Source organism: Centruroides vittatus, unplaced genomic scaffold, assembly GCF_030686945.1.
Source record: "Centruroides vittatus isolate TY-2023 unplaced genomic scaffold, ASM3068694v2 contig_349, whole genome shotgun sequence".
Classification (NCBI taxonomy): domain Eukaryota; kingdom Metazoa; phylum Arthropoda; class Arachnida; order Scorpiones; family Buthidae; genus Centruroides; species Centruroides vittatus.
Window position 1 is genome coordinate 3720470 of NW_027122172.1, and position 20659 is coordinate 3741128.

Consider the following 20659-nt stretch of genomic DNA (forward strand, 5'->3'; position numbering starts at 1 on the left):
TTTCAAGTTTTCGTTTACAGTACTTGGCAAATACTGTACTGTACTATAAACACATTTATCGTTGACTTCATTATCATCATTATTTTGGATCCTTATTTTGAGATACGCCTTTTATGTTTTGCTAATAATAAAAAGCCCTCGCTGATTTAACGAGATAGGCCTTTTAGAATTAAGACATAATTACAATTTAAAATTAAAATTTGGCTCAAAGTAACTAAATCAACAGATTGCTGTTAAAATAAAATGAAAAGAGATATTATTATACTAAAGAGTTTTTAATGACAAACATAAAATCAAATAACACAAAAAAAGGAAGACAGCTTAATATTGTTTTGGTTTCTTGAATGGGATAAGGCAAACATAGAGTTGACCAATTTTACTCTTACGCTTTCCTCTAGGTTTTTTTTTTTTTTTTAGTTAGTCTTTTTAATTCCACGTTGATAAAAACAAAGATGAATAATTTTATGTAGCCTACGTTAGTTAGATGAGCGCTAACACTTTCTAAATAATAGGTTCGTTAGGTCATTACTTCCGATTGGATAATAGAACGTCACGTGGCGTGGTCACTATGGAAAGAATTTTGTAAAGGAAGTGACATTATGTGGCTGTCAATTTTAAATTTAATGAAGTAACTTAAGGGAAATTCCCTCGTCGAGCATGAACGTCATGTGGTCACTGACTTTACTACAACGACAGTGCAATCACCGATCCGAAATTGATAAAATGTTTATTCTATTGTTAATTTTTCCGCAAAATAAGTAGCCTATACTTTCCATCAGAACATAAAATGAACATAATCGAAATTTCGTATGCATTGGACAAAAATTGCAGGAGATATAAAGAATTCACACACACAGACAATGGTTATTATATTAGAAATGTTTGCATTCGTTTTAGCAATTATTAAACGTTTCATAACATAATATTCTTATTTTTGAATTTCATTGGAGGATGACAGTTGTAATCTGTGGAAAGTACTTGTGAAGTGCACAAATCTTGTGAATTTTGCTACAATTACAGCTAATTAACATCAATAGACAGTATTTCATTTTATTTATGATCTATTATTACGTTAATTACCATACATATTGTTATTTCGAACATGAGACATTATCACTTTACAGTGCAATTGTCTCATCGCTAAAAGAATATATTGTTCACAATACTCATTTGTTTATAAATTGAAACAAAAAATTATTATTGTCATTATTATTAATCATCCAACCAACAACCAAATTAATCGGGTATTTTTGCCCAATTAATTTGGCTGTTGGTTGGATGATTATTAATACACCGGGTTCTTGTGGATGTTTATAATTATTATTATTATTATTATTATTATTATTGTTGTTGTTGTTGTTGTTAATGTTATTTTTTGCAGAGCACCGGTCTTCCCACACAATATGTGTATTCAGCTCTTCCAACAGCTGCGTCAGGTTCGAATGCAACCGAGATTTGTCAATATGGTGGTCCCATTCCAAATTGTTCGTCTCCAGTTAATGCCCAAATGGCAAGTCCATACACACAAACCAATCCCAGTACAGAATATGCAGATTCCTCCACTGCTGATGCACCATCTAGTGAGGTAAGTGAAATAATTCATGTGTTAAAAGTTGTTATATTATGAATGTTTTAAATTAATAAACTGTTTCCAAATATAACCAGTGGTGATATTCGAAATATTTAACAAAGGGTTTTCTAGCAGAAAATTTTTCCCTAACAATCACCGACAAACAAAATGGAAGTTTTGACTAGAAATAAATACAATACCTTTTCTTGCGATATATCTAATAATCAGTGGCGTATTTGGAACGTAAGGGGCCCTGGGTGAAGACCAGGTAACAGTAGTATATTAATGCTATTGATCTTTTTTTTTAGGCAGAGAAATTTTTCACCCCGAATAGACAGATGTTATCGTCTCTCGTAATACAATATCCTTTTTATTTCGCTGTCCATAGCCCGACACGTGTTCCACAGCCATGTTGTATTATGTCGCGTGCATGAGATTGTGGGATTTGTCTTATGATCGGATCTAGTTTCAATAACTCTTGAATCGATTGCAATTAAACCTCGTTTCAGTCAACATTGAAACGGTCGAGAGAGATCTCACCAAGGCATAGTCCCCGACCTTGCTCACAATCTAGATTGAAATGCTTGGCGCAAACGGGATATAAGGCTCTAGTTTAGTAGTGTTACAGAGTATAATACGTATATTTTAATATATTTTTTAAAAGAAACAAAACCACTGAGAAATGTTACATGTGTTTACTCTAACAAGGTTTGGAAAACTGAAAATTTTACCAACGGGTTCGGCCGAACCTGCGAACCCACTGAATATCACCACTGAATATAACTAATTATTTTTGTCAGAAACACTACTGTTTCTGACAAATAGCTTTGTTCAAATTAGTTACTTGAAACTAAAACAGCTGTAAGATTTAACTAGTTGATATATTTGTTAAATCTCAAAACCATTTTATTTTTAAATATTCAAATATGGAATTTGCATTTTAAAAACATTATCTTCTCAAGCATGTTGTTTTCAAACAATTACTGTTTTTTAACATTGAAAATATTGAACTTTCTCAAAATTTGAAAGATCGCCGCTAATATTCGAATTTGTTTTTTAATAAATTGAATTATGAAGTCATTATTATTATTATTATTTGTTTATGACTTTTATTAACATGGGTGGTTTGTGTGATCGGATATTAATTATTAATCTTTATTAACGTAAAAGGCTTTCGCCTGTTACAAGGGACGTGGTTTGGAGCTTAACAAAATAGTCCACAAAGAGTAAATTTAAATAGCACTATTTCAGCTGCCTATGTATCAGAGATTTATAAAATTAAACAGTAACTTAGTTAAAGTGTACAGTATAGCAAATATGATTTCACCCTTTAATATATGTTATTGGGTTACTATCCCTAGTAGTTTATATATTTTTTCTTTAGGAATGATCGTTAGAACATACACTTAGTACATATCGTATTGACTTAAACATTAAAATTGTTCCAACTTTTAGAATTTTGGTTCACGTAATTATATAACTTAAATATAATATTCTTATTCGCTCTATCGAAGATCTCATATAGTTCACTTTCATTGGAAAATTAGATAATATACTTATTTCTAAATTTTGGGAAATTTCTTTTGCTTTGAAACACTCACAAAAATGTAGAATTTAGGTAGTAGTTTATTACATTTTAAACTTATTCAACGAGAAGACCGACCAAACCTACTTTTTCGCTGGGCTATACTTATGATTATTCTATTTTCGTGTTCTAAATAGTTACTTTCTGCTTCAGACAAGTGTGTCGTCCATGTTTCTGTACTTCCAATAATTGAATTCGAGTTTATAAATTCTCTAACAGCGGGATTATATAGTCTATCCCCAAGATCTTGAATGTTCCAGAAGTTAATCAATAAATTTTTGGTGTCACAGTTTGACTTTCTCAAACCTATTTCTCTCTCTAATCCATCCGACACAACCAAATCAACTCCAAAATTTTAATGTTATCTATTTCCTGTTCAAACTCACATGAAACCAGGTTTACTTTGTTTTTATCTTCTATCATTTCTAAAATTAATTTGAGGCTATTTCTAAAAAATGGTTTAGTTGTATTATTTCTTTAGAGTTAATATCATAAGTATACATTATATCATCTTTAATAAAGTAGTCATCTCTAACTAGTATTTTGTTGTTAGCTAATTTTTCTAACTTAACCTTAGATAATATCTGTTTTCTTCTGATTCTGGATCTTAGACATAAGTCTGCTGTTACTATTATTCTTTTCTTTGTTTCATCCATGATATTCGGTCTTAGTAACCAAAATTTTTTAAGTACTAAATTTCTAGCTTTGACTGTTTCCATCATGACTTTTATTATTTGCTTATTTTTATTATTTTTTAGATATTCTAAGCCTACTATTTCTACGTTGTTAAGACCTAGATCTTCTTTGATAAATGATTTAACTTCATCAAGTACATCCACAGATTGAAATGGGTAATTAAAAATAATTAAATTATTTTTTGTGGTCTCGTTTAATGATCTATCAAATTCAAATTCGACTATACCTTTTAAGTTATTGGTAGAGTTTGACCTTGCTTCCAGTTCGTGAATTTTTTGGCCAATTATCTTCATCTCTTCTTTAGCATTGAGGTTGTCTTCTTTCATCTTGTTAATTTCAGATTTTATCGATTGGATTTCTAAGTTTAACAGAGAAAACTTATCCCGGATCAATTCGTAGATTGATTTTAATGTATATCTAGACTCATCGCCACGTTGTAGGTCAGATTTTGTTGCCGGTTCAAAAAAGTCTTTAATAGTTGAATTTCTTGCAGTGCCAAAGGATCCTTTCTCCTCTTCCTCTAGTAGATATTCCTCTCCCGATAATTCCACCAGTTGATTATCCTCCTCAACAATGTTAGTATTTTCCTTGCGAGGTCTCCTCGCCCCCTCTTTTGCATAATTGCTTGATTAGTTTGGGGAGGGGAACGAGGAAGAGGACCAGGATTTGTTTCGATTCCCGCGATTAATAGTAATGTCTTGATTAATTTCTCAGATAATAAATTTTCTTGAGAATTTATCGTAACTTGAAACTTTATAATATAACTCAATCTATCCATTCCGAAGTCAAACCAAGCACTCTGCAAAAAAGTCACCAACACACCTGCAGTCTGGAACACGTCCTCTCAGATCGGATATTAATACTGATGACCCACAATATAACAGAATAAAGGGAAATTAATTACCCAATAATATCGATTATCTATTCTATCCAAGGATATCATGGTCAGCTATAAATTATATGAACCTTGCACAATATATGATAATAAGTACAAACAGCCTTTATGTGGGTAAATACCACAGGAAACAAATACCACACTTATGAGCAGCGAGATAGACAAGGTCTGTATATATTTAAGTCCGGACATGAACATTACCTTACTTATGGAGCCGTTATTTTGGGGCTTTATGAATAGTGCATGTTTTAAACAAACTTGTATGAGCAGTTAGTTTTATACGACATTAAACTAAAATTACATAAAACCAATGTGATTTCAGTCTAATAATAATTTTGGATGATTATGCAATCATAATTTTAAGTAACTTGATCAAAATGATTTAAAATAAAGAGCATCCTTATCATTTGTTATCTTGATTGAGACTAATCAAATTTGTAGTTGCCTTGGTTTTAGCACTTACATATGCATTACCTAAAGTGGTGCAATAATATCAAAGAAAAGTCGAAGTAATCATACCTCTATATATGACACTTTGGGAGATATAGCCTTCTCTCGAAATCAGCCAGGCTCTATAGGAAGTCACGCTATGTTCTGCTAAGCCTATCACGTATAACAGAGACCAACATGGTGGTCAGACAAGCTAATAATAATTATCAATAAAGAAAAGTCCAACATGCAACCCTTTGCGAGATACTCGCGTACAAATGTAGAAACCTAACGGTGGCAGTTCCGGTCACCATCTTGCTTGCGGATATCATGCTTCCAAGCAAGTTATGTTATAGGCACGGCAATCAGTATACGTAACAAATAATAAATTCATTAACTTCTGTTGACTGAAAACAGTTTTTACCTTGAACCATTACTATTGCCTATTCTCCATGCTCCATAGGTCAAGGGTCGCTATCGCTTTCATCTCAGCACCCGCGTGGGGGGGAGCCTCCACACCACTTAACACTATATGTCATCATCAAGTACTCCACAAACTGTCAAGTGGGCTACTACTCAGAGCCAGCATAGTCGCGTGGACTAAATAGTTAAGTGTGATAGACGTGATAGTGTTATCCAAGCACGTGGTACTCATTGCAGCTCCCAATTGTGTGCGACTGATTTTGAGGGGCTATATCTCGTGAAGGGTCACATGTAGATGTATGGCTCCTTTGACTTTTTTGCTCCTATGGGCATGCTCTACAGCTCTGTTAAGGTCCCAACAATGCCATTCTCATCTGCAATTCTAGCAAGTTTAGAATGTTCAGTTAGTTGTCTGCCATTTATCCCAATCTGCGGTTCTGCCCTATCTTGCTTTTCTTTTCTTATCTGCAAGAAAACTAAATAATATAACATCTGAGGATTTACAATTTGGTGCCACAACAAGCCATTCTTTCATATCTTGAGCACTTAAATATAGCCGACTCAAACAGGAACCTCCGTATAGGTGTATTCTATTCCTAAGCACCAAAACGGTCACTGCCACAAAGGATCAAGAATCGTGTCCAGACTTATATATATAAACCTTGGAAATAAATAGCCGCCAATGCACGATCTAATGAACATTCCACGCATTCTGATATTTTGAAATACTGTATTTCTAATCTGATATGTTCCTTGGAACAAGTAGATTGGTCCGTTTTTTTCTTCAATCCATATTGAGGCTACAAAATCAAGAGGAAACAGTATAAATTTTTATTGCAAAGAAATAGCGATTCATAAATCAAATAAATAGCAATAGTTCATGACAATTTTAGCAGCTAAGATTTTATTTGATCAGATATAATTCCAATCTAACATTGCTCTAACATCAGTAATATTATATTCGAACTGTCTACTAATGCTTAAAATTACTTACTACTTAATTTTAAATAGAAATTTACATTACAGGAAATTGTAAATATTTACTTTACAAACCCCCATATTTTCTATCAACAAAATTAAGTTAATGACAGCAGTTCACATTTGCCAGTTCAGTGCGTATTCATTGGTTTCAGTGCTGGAAACGCATGCAAGGGATTGAAGGAAATGCAAATCCTGCAGTTATTATAAGAAATGATTGCAAAAATCTTTCCAATTGCGTTTTGCCCAAAGATTATGGAGAAATGTCCACTGTCCAGCTAAATTGTGAAAGACGTTTTCTGCTTTTCTCCTGAAGTTATGACAAGTTCTACAATAGCGAGGTTGAGGCCGAAGTTTTAAACGCAAAAACTTGTACGTTCGGACGTTCGGCGCCGCTTTCCTGTAAGCCTAGAAGTTTGACAATGGCGTTTGGAATGTCGAGCATGATTCCACTGACTTTCCAAACGCCATTGCCAAACTTCTAGGCTTACGGGAAAGCGTCGCCGAACGTCCGACGTACAAGTTTTTGCGTTTAAAACTTCGACCTCAACCTCGCTATTAATTGCGAATGTCACATTTGTGTTACACTTTAGAGGATTTTGTTGCAAAAAAATTCAGTTCCAGCAGTGACAGCTGATGCTATAAAACCTACATTCCCTTATGTATAGATATGTACAATGTGTACACATATTATTTTACAAAGCTGGAAAAGGCTCTTGCATAACTTTCCCAGCAGAATCTCGAATGGCAGGTTAACGGAACCGAAAGAAAAAAAATTCCAATAATTTTCAGTTATACTACCATATAATATTTAAATAATAGATTAAAAGAAACAATTTTGTCGAATTGTGAGAAATGTCTTCATTTTTCAGAAAAGACTAAAGTTTAAGAATAGATTTTTATAAGGAGAAACACTGAGTACAGCGTTGAGATTTTACTTAAAAAGTAATTTTTTATGATGTTAATTATTGTAAAAGATAAAGATCTTATTTTGGAGTAGAGTGAATTTTTGAAAAAAGTTGTAAATGTTAATGAGTAAAATTTTTATTAAATCCGAACCCGATGGAGATACGACGCCTATCCTCTCCACTTATAACCTTCAGAATGTCGAATTGATACCCCACAAATAGACGTATTCTCACCAAATTCAAAAGTTTTTGTCAGTGGAGTTCCGAACTATAAAACGAAATAACAGGTCAACCAACGGCGCACACATTCAGAATTTTGATACTTTCATATTTTTCGATTCGAGGTTCTTAAAACGTCTTTAAATGCAAAAGAAACCCGATCGATTACAATTCTTTTCCTCCGTTATTTAACAGCCCGAAAAGTAAATATGTATATTTTAAAATTATATGTAATGTATATAATAATAATAAATGAAATTTAATTCATAAAAATAGGTATTTACTTTGCTTTTTTTTACAGGTAAACAAAGGATATTCGAAAAAGTATTCCACTAATAATTGTGGAAATTCTCGGAAACATCCGTCACTCCGTAAAAATTCGACCACACTCGGCACGTCGGGCGCAGGTGACGGACCACCCCATTACCAAAAATCCCAGCAATCCCAGTTAATAGCCAAAACGGTCAACGGAATCACCGTAATGGCGTATCCGACACCTCTTTTTATTAATACGTCCCAACGCGCTACGGATCATTCCATCGGGGACCGCGATACATTCGCTCTCGTGCCCATGACAGATATTGGAATGATACAACAGCTTTCCACTAATCCCATCAACTCGTTAATACCCGCCGTCTCCGACATCGTTGCCGACTGCAACGGCAGCCAATCGAAATTTTGAAGATAATCATATTTTCCGATATTATTTATATAATATATCTTCGTAAAGACTTTTATCATCGGTCATTGTCAAACAAGCTAAACTTCATCGTTTGAAGCGATAAAATTTGAAATACGACGTCGTTTCGTTTAATGCTACAACTATGGTTCAGTTTTTTAATTGCATATTTTTATTGGGAGATATTTGGCATTATTATTTACATCTTTTACATAAACACACACAAATATACATATATATACAAAAATATATATATTTAAATTAAAACCATGGTTTAAACAATCGCAGTCCAAAGTTGCTTTCATTTCTACCATTGTTCCCAGAAGAGTGAATTTTATTCAGATGACGAATGGCAGAAAATAATTGTTAATTTCATTCACATACATGACTGTATCTTTTTTAAAGAAAATATAGTTTTATAAATTAAAATAATATTTTTTGCATACTTTATCAATAGTTTTCGTAGAAACTATTCGCATATATACATATATATCTTTTAATTAACTAAAATCTTCTAGATTGTGTCAAAAATAAGATGGGATAAAAAATTTTTCCCGACGTACTAAATTACGTTCGTATTAACAAAGAATAAAATGAATAATAATATCTATCTATATATATTTTTTCAAAGAAAACATATTTATCCTTTTACTATAATGCATATATTCTTTCTTTTTCATCAATAAATTCACATCATATAAATAATTATATACGAAAAGAATAATTCGTTCGTAAGAATCGATGTAAAGATTTTATTTTTAATACTTGTATCCGTAATCTAATTAGAATTGAAATTAAATGCAACGTAATGCATCTCGTATGTACGTTTTATTGTATTTATTTGTATCTAAATAGAAACGAAATAAATTTGCAAGTTTTATGTCGATTTGGGTTAAATATTTTATAATAACTCTTCAATTTCTAGCATTACGAAGTGTCTTCAAATTCGCGGGCCCTTCTACTACGACTTTGTGTTACCGCGTTTATTAGAAGAACCGGGAAAGTTACGCAACTTGCTGGATTTTTTAAAACTAACTGTAAGTAATGGGATTAGCTATAAAGTATATCGGCAGGTTTTAAGTAGGCTACCGAGTATATTTGAGGTTTTCTTCACTCCGCAATATATAAAATGGGTGGGTGGATGGATAAGTGCCAGTACACACGAGCGATATTTTGCATACCAAGGCACCAAGGTAACGCAACGTACGAGCGATTTGCTAAGGGGAAATGCCTCCCAGGACGACTTATTATGTGAAACCGGCTCTTATCTAGCGTCACACTTTCTTTTTGTAATAACTATTGTATGGGATTTTTCGAGTTAGCATGATAACATTTAAACAATTAATAGGCTAATTTAATAATTAAAAATTTAAATTAACATTTTAATGAAATGAAACAAAAGGAGTAGCTATACAGTATGTATAATAATTTGTATTTATTTTTGCTTTCAACTTCTATAGCTTTTAACTGGAAATACGTTTCTGTGTATGTCTACTAATTTACTAAAAACTAAAAGCATAATCTGAAAAACTTAACATTTTCCAAGAAACTTTCGTTGTTTATTATTAAGTATAATACTTCCTACATTAATTGCATTGAGTTTTAATTACCAAACCCAACTCATAATCATATTGATATATACGTATATAAACAAATTTTATTTATACAATAATAAATTATTATTTTACAAAAGTTTTATTTGAATTTTGTGATGCTTTGTTTATGAATTATGCATATCAAAGTCTGTATTTACATAAATTTCAATAAGAAATTAATAACTACATATTCCTCATTCACCGAAAGCTTGTATTATTGTATTCCTAACAGCTATTCCTCCTCGAACAGTCAATCTCGAGTAACAATGCATTCTTCAGGCTGAATAACCATATCTAAAATAAGAATCATCCTTGCATAGTATAGCTATATTGGGGAGAATACCAGTAGCAACAATAATAATAAATAATGTTTCTAGTTTAGTAAGAAGACCAAATCTTAGACAACGAAATCTACTCTAACGCATTCCAAATAGTCATTCTATTGTGTTTCTAATTTTAATAGGAGCAGCGTTATATTTTATTTCTGCATTTGTTGTTGTGTTTAAAAGTCGTGCTATCAAATATGGTTTGCAAGGATAGCAGTAGCGTAGCGAGGGGGAGGAGGGGGTATGAAGGTAATAGTAACTATTCGTAATATATTATAGATATTTTAAGATAAATACTACATTCTATTATTATTTGTATTACATTCTTATTACGAGTAAATTATATATATTATATTACTATATGTGTTTCTGGATGGGGAGGGGGTCAATAAAGTGTCGTGCCCCGGACGCCAGTTATGTTCGCTACGTCACTGAACGATAGCCACCATCTAGAGATAGCATGTGACAGGAGGAATTCTATTCTCAAATTTCAGATATAATTTTGAATCATTAAATATTGTAGAGTCGTGTTTCGTTTGATATTTCAGGATTACGGTTTCTCTAACGGGATCCCGGCTGTTTTTTAACCCAGAAAATTCTCATCCCGGGAAATCCGCAAATTTCTTAAAAGTTCACTTTTTTTATTTTGTGTTAAGGTTGAGGAAATTTTACAAATAGAAAGTATACAGTAGACCCCCCTATAACACGGGTTCATATAACACGGATTCGTATAACACGGCAAGAAAATTGCGACTGTGTTCGTATAACACGCTAAAAGAGACTCGTATAACACGGTAAAACGTCATCTCTGACTGGTGTCGCGACAGAATTGGTCGAATCTGGACCAATAGCGGATATTGTACAAACCGTTGAGTTTAAACGACCACTAAAAATCATTTATTATTCAACGGCCATAAAAATTATATTTTTATTAATGATGTCTCCAAAGTTTAGCGAATTTTTCGCAGAAAAATAACTTATCAGGAATCGCGCCCGCCGTTCGATGAGCCGCTCCGCGACGAAAACAAGCTTAAGCAATGGCGTCGTCGAACGGTGCACAATCGGTAAGTAATCCTACTGTTTTTTGTCTATAGCATAGTTTATATGGATTATTCCCAAAAAATTATACGTGATTTGGAAATGTCGAGTCAAATTAGTCTAGAATCGATTAATTTTATGGAAGAAAACCTTTCAAACAGCCGTACCCCCTAAACTACACACGTGCCGGGCTGTGATTGGCTCACTTATTTAAGTGACTCGTACAACACGGAACGTATCTACCATGTTATAGGGGTCTACTGTAATAAATTAACTCGTAAACTGTCAGAATACATTTGTATTTATTAAGTTTAAGCCTGCTTATTAGTTGTTTTTTTATTATTTTTGCTTGTTATGACATAATCATAACAAGATTGTCAATAATCAATATGTAGCCTATTTGTGGCAAGTTGAAAATTCTTTACTTGTCAGAACCTGTAATATCTGGAATAATTGCACCGATGCTGTTTTAATTTTTAACCACGCCCAGTAGCTTCGATAACTGTGTAACGCCGGGCTGTGCAAATTGGGCAAGGATACAAACAAGTACGAAGTATGCAAGTACGAAGTTTTTCTTCATAAACCTGGTTATTAAAGCCAAACGAACTGCCGAATTATCGGGCTATAAGCTCGATGCCGCTATTAAAGCAGCCGAGGTAGACAAATCAAGAATATTAGAGAGCAAAAGAAGTACTACAATCTCGAAAACAAACTAGAAATCTTCCAGGCTACGGATGAAAAACACAAAACATTTGTTTTCTTTTAAAAATATGAAGAGTTTTTTATGACAAAATATCGTAACAGATGACGACACACAATCTTATTTATTATGCTTAATAATATAAAAGTTACTTTTTAAATAAAATTTCATAACGTCCAGGAATGTTACGCAACTCGTTGCTGGATTTTTTTTACTAGAATAACCACACTGAGCGAATAGCGAAATCGAATGAGAAAAGCGATTGCAAATTTTAAGCAACCAATCATTTGCAAGCAAGCGAAAACGTCATCTCGAAAAACAAAATGGCCGCTTATTCTATCGTTAACCACATTTGTTTATTTATTAAGAGAGAAAGAGAAGACGAAAAGAAAACGATGCTGGGTGAGAGAAATATTAAAAATCCGTAATTACAACATTTACTCTATTGCGTGAGAAAGTTTGTAGCCATCTTGAAAACAAAAGAACCACGTGAAAACTAGCGGGAATATGATTGGTGGCGAAATTTTTTCGCTAGCGAAAAAGCTACATGGTTCCGAACTTCGAAGTGATTCGCGAAATGGTAAAATTCGCCGGAAACGATGACATGTCCGACTTGTTATTCGCTTTGTTTTTCGCTTTCGCAAGCGAATCGCGCTCAGTGTGAACTAAGCTTAAGCTTTACTAGTCAATACGTCGACTGGTACAGAAGTAAAATTGTAATGTTTAATGGAGTTGATCCGTACGAAGATGAATGTTCTTAGAGGATTGTAGTTTGTGGTCGAAGATAGAATATGGTGGAACTTTGTCTTAATATTCCAATTTTTAACTCTTAACCACACAAAAGCGTAAAAATCACTCAAAGCTCAATTTTGTAGCAACTAGCTGGGTTGATCCAAAGATTTTGGTAGAGTTCTTCAGAACATACCTTTCCTAGCAAGAGAAATTTAAGTACATTAAAACAAACTAACACTTGGTCGTTGCTTCGTTGTACTGACTAAAAATGTACTTTTTATGATAGTTTTATTGACCATTGCATAGCATCACTTCTAAGTACTGCGTGGTGACGGCCGGATAACCGAGCGGTCAAGGTGGAAGCTTACCGCTTTGGGGGACCCGGAATCCAATCCAGACGGGTCAAAAAATCTTCAAGAATTTTTGGAGTGTGGTCCAACCGAATATGTCGACCCCCGTCCTTCAAATTTTCCTTCCTATTGTGGACTCGGCCGAATCCATAATGGGCGTGCTAAAAGAGGCCCTTTTAGTGACCACATGGCGAAAAGAGTTAAAAATTACTGCGTGGTAAATTTTTTTTTTTTTTTTTTTTGTAATTGTCGAATTTGTTGTATCTGTTTTAAAATTTACTTACACCGTGTCTCTTCATTAGGTGAGCCACTCAAAGTTTATGCTTTCCCCCATGTAAAGTTTGGTTACTCTGTCATATATGGAGTGAAGTTAAAACAAAACGGAAACTTCATAAATATGGCGTTGGGCAAAACACGCTCAACACGTACATCGGAAACTCCAATATGTCACATTGCAAGTTCTCTAAGTTATATTTACGATTAAATGGCAGAATACATTGTTGAAATCGATACACAATAAAAAATGAAGCGTTTTATTAAAAGTTATTAAAATTTGCATCTTAAATCTGTTACTAACTTTCTCCTTTAAAATATTACATTAATATAAGTGTGATATTTACATATTTCATAAATACTGTTAATGATCCGTCTGGATACGTATGGCCCATTCTTCGCTACCCGGCTGCCCCGTCATGAGCCTGGCTGAATCAGTAATGGGCACGCTAAAAGGGTCTCTTAGTGCTCATAGGGCGGGAAGAGTTCTGGGCTCACCAGTGATCGAATGGATACTGAATACTGATAGTTGGTTGCGGGTCCGCGCATCGTCAACATGCAGTTTTTCGGGTTTTCTTCACGTTAGTAACATTTAAATAGGAAGCAATTTCCCATAAAAGATCTCCCAGAAGATATTCTGCACTCGGCAGATCGCCTGTGTGTCACGTTGCCGTATACGAATAAAACCAAACATTTAGACTCTATGGGCACTAATACGGCGTTTTTAGCAAGCCTATTAAGGGTTTGGCATGTCAGACCCACAATGGGGCAACCGGGTTGTAAGGGATGGTATCTTACATATCCAGACGGATTATCTCTCGAATAATTTCTGGAATTTTTTCAACTGTCCGAATTCGATTCCCAGTGTCCAGAGCGGAGGCCGGATGGCCGAGCGGTCAAGGTGGCAGCCTACCGCTCTGGGGGATCCGGGATCGAATTCGAACGGGTCGAATAATCCCCAGGAATTTTTCGGGGGGTGGTCCGTTCGGATATGTCGGGCCCCGTCCCTCACCACCCGGTCGCCCCATTGTGGGCCTGGCCGAACCCATAATGGGCCTACTAAAAGAGGCTCTCTTAGTGCACACAGGGCGGAAAGAGTTAAAAAAAAAAAAAAAAAAAAAAAAAAAGGCGGAAAGAGTTAATAAAAAAAAGGTGTCCAGAGCGGTAGGTTACCATCTTTTACAATAAGTGGATTTCATTATATAAATAAAATATAAAAACTTGAAAGACCAATTTTAAACTTTTAATTTTTAACAAGAAAAATGATTTTTATCTGTTTCAACTTTAATTCTTTTTGTCCCTCGGAACTCTCGAGGTCGTTTATTTTACTATTTTTTAAATTATAAATTGATTTTACAAAAATACATCTCCTAAGGCCTGAAAACAGCTTTTTTATATTACTAATTAGATTCGATTATAATAAACCATTTTCGGAAATATTATTTGAGAAATTAGGTTAATGTTACCTTAGGTAGCCAAGATGGCGGCTCGTATCTGATTCCAGCAAGGAAACAGTGGGACGCACGTTCTAACCTAACCTAACCTATTCTAATAAATTACCATAATTATTAGCAACCAAATTATTAGAATAGGTTAGGTTAGGTTAGAACGTGCGTCCACTGTTTCCTTGCTGGAATCAGATACGAGCCGCCATCTTGGCTACCTAAGGTAGCATTAACCCAGAAGTATATTAAAATATTTTATAAATTAGTAGTGTAATTTTTAAAAGTTACTTAAAATAAATTCGAATGCAGTTACTATAATTAAATAAATATATATATTTTTCTAGCTTTTTTGCCATCGTCTTTAACATTTCCGAATTAGGTTCGATTGTAATAGACATTTCCAAAAGGTTACGTACGAAAGACGTTATAAAATTAAATAAATGAATATTTTAAAATTCAAAAAATTTTCGTAACGTAACTTGGAATAGGTTTAAAAAATTTAAGTAGATATATTTTTACTAATTTTTGCCGATTTTGTCGCTTCGAACGTATATTCTCCGCCTCTCTAGGGATACGAGTTAAGCTGCGAGAGAGTCGTACTGTTGGACTCGACAGGGGAAAAATATATATATTATATATATAATATATTTTAAATTGGTATAAATTGATCAGATCGAAACATAACGGTGTAACTACTATTGTGAATATTGCTATAGACCAAGATGGAACTAAGAGAAAAACATGGTAATTAACGAAATTGCAGGTGACGTTTAGTTGTGACATAGAATAATAACGATTACCTTAAATTCAATTAAGTTTAATATTCGTAAACTGGTGTATTAATACGTCGTATTTCCATGTGTTATATACTTCGTATTAGGATATTGAGCAAACGTAATTTAATTCCTTTTCCTATTTTTCGTGTTCATCTTTTCATTCCAGCTAAATTGCCTGTCCCACGTGAACGTGGTCAAGAAATTTCTGTAAAAATACAAATTTTAAAGTTATTCGATTAATAATTAAACCCTTGCCAAATTAATCGACCGTTCCTATATTCTTTATATTTTACTAATAAATCGCAAACGTCGATTTTATATAATCTAAATCCAAAACAATCTGTTTTCTTCTTCATTTTGTATTCGAAACTCTTCTTCTTGTAAGCCAATTATGGTTTAGTGATTAAACTGTTAAATAAAACAATCCAACTTTCTTAATGTCTTACCAATAAATCTATATTGCTGATTTCACATAATCTATATACAAAAGTTAATTTTATACTTAAAACTGATGCTACTTTGTATAAATTAATACGACTCGACTTTAATTCTTAAAATTATTCTTAGTTTTATAAAATTAACAGTGTTTGTGTACTTCCAGTAAGTCTTTAATGTCGATTTGTACCGTCGTAGGCAAATAATTGTTTTTTCTACTTTTATTTGCCGAGCCTGTCCTTCTTGTAAACTAATTACGATTTAGTTTTTACTTTTTTAACATAATAACGGTTTAATTATTAATCTGATAGTCTTTTTGTATTATTAATAAATCTGTAATCTATGTCCAAAACGTTGCCGTATTTTCCTAATTTTATGTTTGCGACTATTAACTTTTTATTCAAATTGATTTAAATATAATTTAAATTTAATAACTAAATTGGTATTATGTTTATAAAGTAATTTATTATAATTTATAAACTAGTTATAAATTTATAATGTTGATTTTGTACAGTCTTTTACTACTAATTTTATACTTGAAATTATTTCTACTTTATATAAATAAATTTTATATTTAATTTTTCACATTAAATTAGTGTTTAAAGCTATATCTAATTTCTCTCTGTAGCTTTTGTGTACTTTTTTAGTTAGTTTTTTTTTCAAAGAGATTGTAATACGAATGAATTTGGATCATTTTTATAAAATTAACAACTTATAATTGATTATTGGGTATACAGTTTTATTACTACTATAACATAGGAGTCAAAAATAGAAGTATTAAATATTTGTTTAATTTTTATTTAATTTATGTATTTAATATAATGACGTTTATAAAATTTTAACTTGGTTTTTATTAGTTTTAAATTAACACAGAAGCTGTTGATATCTGAGCTTGTTTTTTCTAATAAATTATTATTAAATTATTTTTTTACCTTTTGTATCTAAGTCGACTGTAGGTAATGTCGTAGGATTAAATTTAGATGCATATTTGATTTTAACAAATCATTTTTATATATGATTTTTAATGTGTTGTTAAATATAAAATTGATCTGTCATCTTTAATTAGCTAAAGTATTTTAATTTAGTCATCTTCTGTTGATATTTCGAGGGAAAAAAAAACTAGAATAGATTAACTAAAAATATTCGTAGATTAGTTTCGATACGTGCGTCCAAAATATCCATATTTTTTCGTACGCTGCCAAATTTCCGCCACATCTAACACACTTCGATAGTTGCCAAATCGCATTGGCCATAAATTGAAAGAATAGGCCGTCGAGTAAGATTAAATTAAATAAGAAAATAAATGGGAGAATTATATAATCTGTACATTATAATTGATTTAGTTACTTAATGTAAATTTTTAGAAATATATGTCTATTTATTCTTTTAAGAATTTTTACTAAATTATATACATTTGCATGACCTTGAATTTGATTTTTTAAATTTTTTTAAAAAGTCTGATCAAATTAAATCCTAATTTTGGAGGGCATGATCTAGTTTCAAATTTATAAAATATTTTTTTTAATAAAATAATTATATCTACATCATTTTAAAAATGATATTATATAATTTCTAATTGTTTAAATTTTGTTACAGTTTATTACTTATTGTGAAAACAGTTTTAAAAATGTTTAAAGTCACATTTGTACATTTATGTTAAACTGTGAAATATTTTATTGCTAAATTTTCAAGTTTTTCAACTTATCATTTTCTCTTGCATTAGACAGCTAATTTTTTTAAAGATTGAGGATTTTATTACGTATTTTTTTGCTTCGGAATTTGACAGCACGCCTCAAATAACGTGCCGCGGAAGACCGCGCACTTTATACCGTACCGTCGGTTCCCGCCGCACCGATCAAACCTTCCGCGTGTTTAAAAGTTTTTTAATCTGTATATCTCTCCGGCATCTCGACTTCCGCTCTTCGGGAAGGAAATAATAATCGTACATTTTCCGAGTTTCCTCACTTCCACCGCCTTCGATCGTTTGGAAAAGTTCGAGAGAACCCAAGTAATAATTTATAATCCCATATTTATTTTACTTTTCATTTACTACTTTAATTATATATTTTGAAAGAAAGTTACTATAGAAACTAATTAGTTATCTATCAAGGATAATATATAAATAGAAGGAAAACCACCAGGAGGATTAAGATTAGCTTAACCCAGTTATTAAGAAAATTTTAATCTTTTGTATAAAATTTTACTGTATTTTAATCATCCTTTTCCTGGTTTGAGCAACGACCTATCTATAAAACTTATCATTATCAAGATTTTTGCATGTATTTTGAATTTTTCTAACCGTGACAAGGAACTCTTTTAAAAATTGTAATATATCCATTAGAAGTGGGTCATTGTTAACAGGACACTGGTTCAGGCGTCTGAAGGGAAAAAGAATGTTTCAAACACACACACACACACACAAGCGATGAAATCGATGCATTGTATTACAGTCGTAGTAGTAGTGGTAGTAGTTGTATCTCGTGACGTAACCGTCCACGCTTATGTACTCTTAAGAAACTATATTTGCAATAAATCTTTTTGCTACTTTGCAAAATGCTAATTAAGAAAAACCTAAATACAAAACGTAATTGGAAATCTGCCAATCAGTAACGTCGGCGCCTTTGTGCTTTGGCATTCGTTCGGATAACTTTAAAAAATGATGAAAATTTCGTGGAAATATGTCAGATTTTCGTCCGATATTATTATTATTATTATTTTTTAATTGGAAAATTTCAACTGGGAAATACATTATCGGCTCGAGTAACTTTCCTTATCTTCCACCGATAAGTCTGCTGGTTGATCGGCATTTTTTTTTTTTTCGGTGGAGAATCTTCCTACCGAGGGGATGGTTTATTTTCTCGTCTCGTCTCGTACGTGGCTTTCGATCACTTTAAACTCACTGATCAATTAGTTGGATGTATGCCATTTGTGCGTCAACCACACCATTTCCTGTGATGTTGCAATGTTAATCATAGCAGTTACGACTATCAAGGTTAGTGTCCCGATACGTCACCGCTTTCTAGGATCGGGGACGTATTTAAATATCCGAAAAGTGAAATCTGTTTTGATAATTAGGTCGCGAGAAATCGAATATGTATTTCTTTCCTTTTTTTTTAATTATTACCCGTTATCCCGCCTCCTCTTTGTGAAATCCGCACGCTATGCGGCATAAAGAATTTTTTAAAATAATTCCGTGTCTCAACATAAGATCGGGTAGATTTGACGTCATCGCCGTTATCTCTGACGATAAAGGAAGATGAAAGACGTCTTAGGTGTTCTACCGTCTGCGATTGTGGGAGGTTTTTCTCTTACGAAATTTTTAAATATCAGAAATCCATCTTAAAAATGATTTATATCGGGTTTATTTATTCGCAGCTCGTTTGTTTAGCGATAAATTTTTTTATTGCTGGGATATTACATAAGCTTAAATAATTTTGTTTTTTGTGCGTTGCAGGTAGAAGGTAGGAGATCGTCAGTCGGCTGAGATGTTTAAAAATCGTCGCAAAGCACCATCGAACGATGCTCATCAACAGACGGCCGAAACGGACGCGGTCAACAAGCGTCAAACCTCATCTCCCAACTGCGAAACATGCGGACGTCAAGCATCTTCCAGGTTTGCTATGACTCGTCACCGCCTCAATTATCACGGTAGTTGCCTACAGGCCAGATCGGACTCGCCAAAACATTCTCCAGAGCGAACGAACAACAACAGCAGTACAAGCAAAGAATCTAGTCCCGGCAAAGGAAGTCGCTTTTTACATGGAAAAACCGAAAGATCCTCGTCTCCTATACCAAAATTACGGACTACTAGGCGTGTTTTGGCCAGTCTGACAGGTAACAAGTCGTCGTCGTCGTCGTCGCTGGTCGAAAGCCCCCCTTCGGGTGATCACAAGAAGGAAAGGAAAAAAAGGACACCGGCCAAAACCGAAAAGAAGAAGAGCGACATGACGGAAAGCATAGAGGATAACTTAACGAAAGAAAGTGCCGAAGTATGCGTCAGTAAGAACGAAACGTCGGTGGTGGAGGAGGACGAAGCCGTCAAAGCCAGGGATACTTCGCCGTGTGGTAGGTTTCTCAAGTTCGAAGAAGAAATCGGACGCGGTTCGTTCAAGACCGTATATAAAGGCCTGGATACGTCGACGGGCGTGGCAGTGGCATGGTGCGAATTGCAGGTACGACCCCTTTTCTATTCTATTTTGACCACCGTTTGTGTCGGCGACCTTGTAATCGCTTTGTTCCACCTTACGGTACTTTTGACTGCATCGACTTTCGTACGCGTGACATTTATTTTTCCATTTTGGCAAATCACCTGGCATTTGACGTCACACCTACGATATTAACGCGTTTATTTTTGCGTGTTTCTCGAGGTGCGAAATTCCCTTTTTTCGAGGTTGTTGCGAGATGTTTTAAGCTTCTACGGGCAATTTTTTAAAGGCTTTAAATTTACTTCCTTTTTTTAAATAACGAACTTTAACCGTCCGAATTGTCGATTTTGCGATATGTTTTTTCCTTGGGTTTTACGGTGTTAATTACGGAAAAATTGGCATCGCGAATCGACTATTCGTTCGTAAAATAAAGATATGTAAATAAGAGGCTTTTTGAAGAAA

At 33.4% G+C, this 20659-nt stretch overlaps 2 protein-coding genes across 8 annotated transcripts in view; both read left to right on the top strand.

The window, feature by feature from the left end:
• The window catches only part of LOC136974449 (protein boule-like), a 134263-nt gene extending 124995 nt beyond the window's left edge, over positions 1 to 9268 (top strand). For both annotated transcript variants that reach the window (XM_067269353.1, XM_067269354.1), the window contains 2 exons: positions 1382 to 1585; positions 8005 to 9268. In XM_067269353.1, the coding sequence (XP_067125454.1) occupies positions 1382 to 1585; positions 8005 to 8385 (585 nt within the window). In that variant the 3' untranslated portion in view covers positions 8386 to 9268. The remainder of the gene's footprint in view (positions 1 to 1381; positions 1586 to 8004) is intronic.
• Positions 9269 to 15391: 6123 nt separating this feature from the next.
• LOC136974439 (serine/threonine-protein kinase WNK-like) overlaps positions 15392 to 20659 on the top strand; it is a 161850-nt gene continuing 156582 nt past the window's right edge. For 5 of the 6 annotated variants that reach the window (XM_067269321.1, XM_067269327.1, XM_067269324.1 and 2 more), the window contains exons 1-2: positions 15392 to 15585; positions 19507 to 20224. In XM_067269321.1, the coding sequence (XP_067125422.1) occupies positions 19538 to 20224 (687 nt within the window). In that variant the 5' untranslated portion in view covers positions 15392 to 15585; positions 19507 to 19537. Of the gene's footprint in view, positions 15605 to 19506; positions 20225 to 20659 lie in introns of all 6 variants that reach the window. The other variant, XM_067269322.1, reaches the window with a different exon arrangement.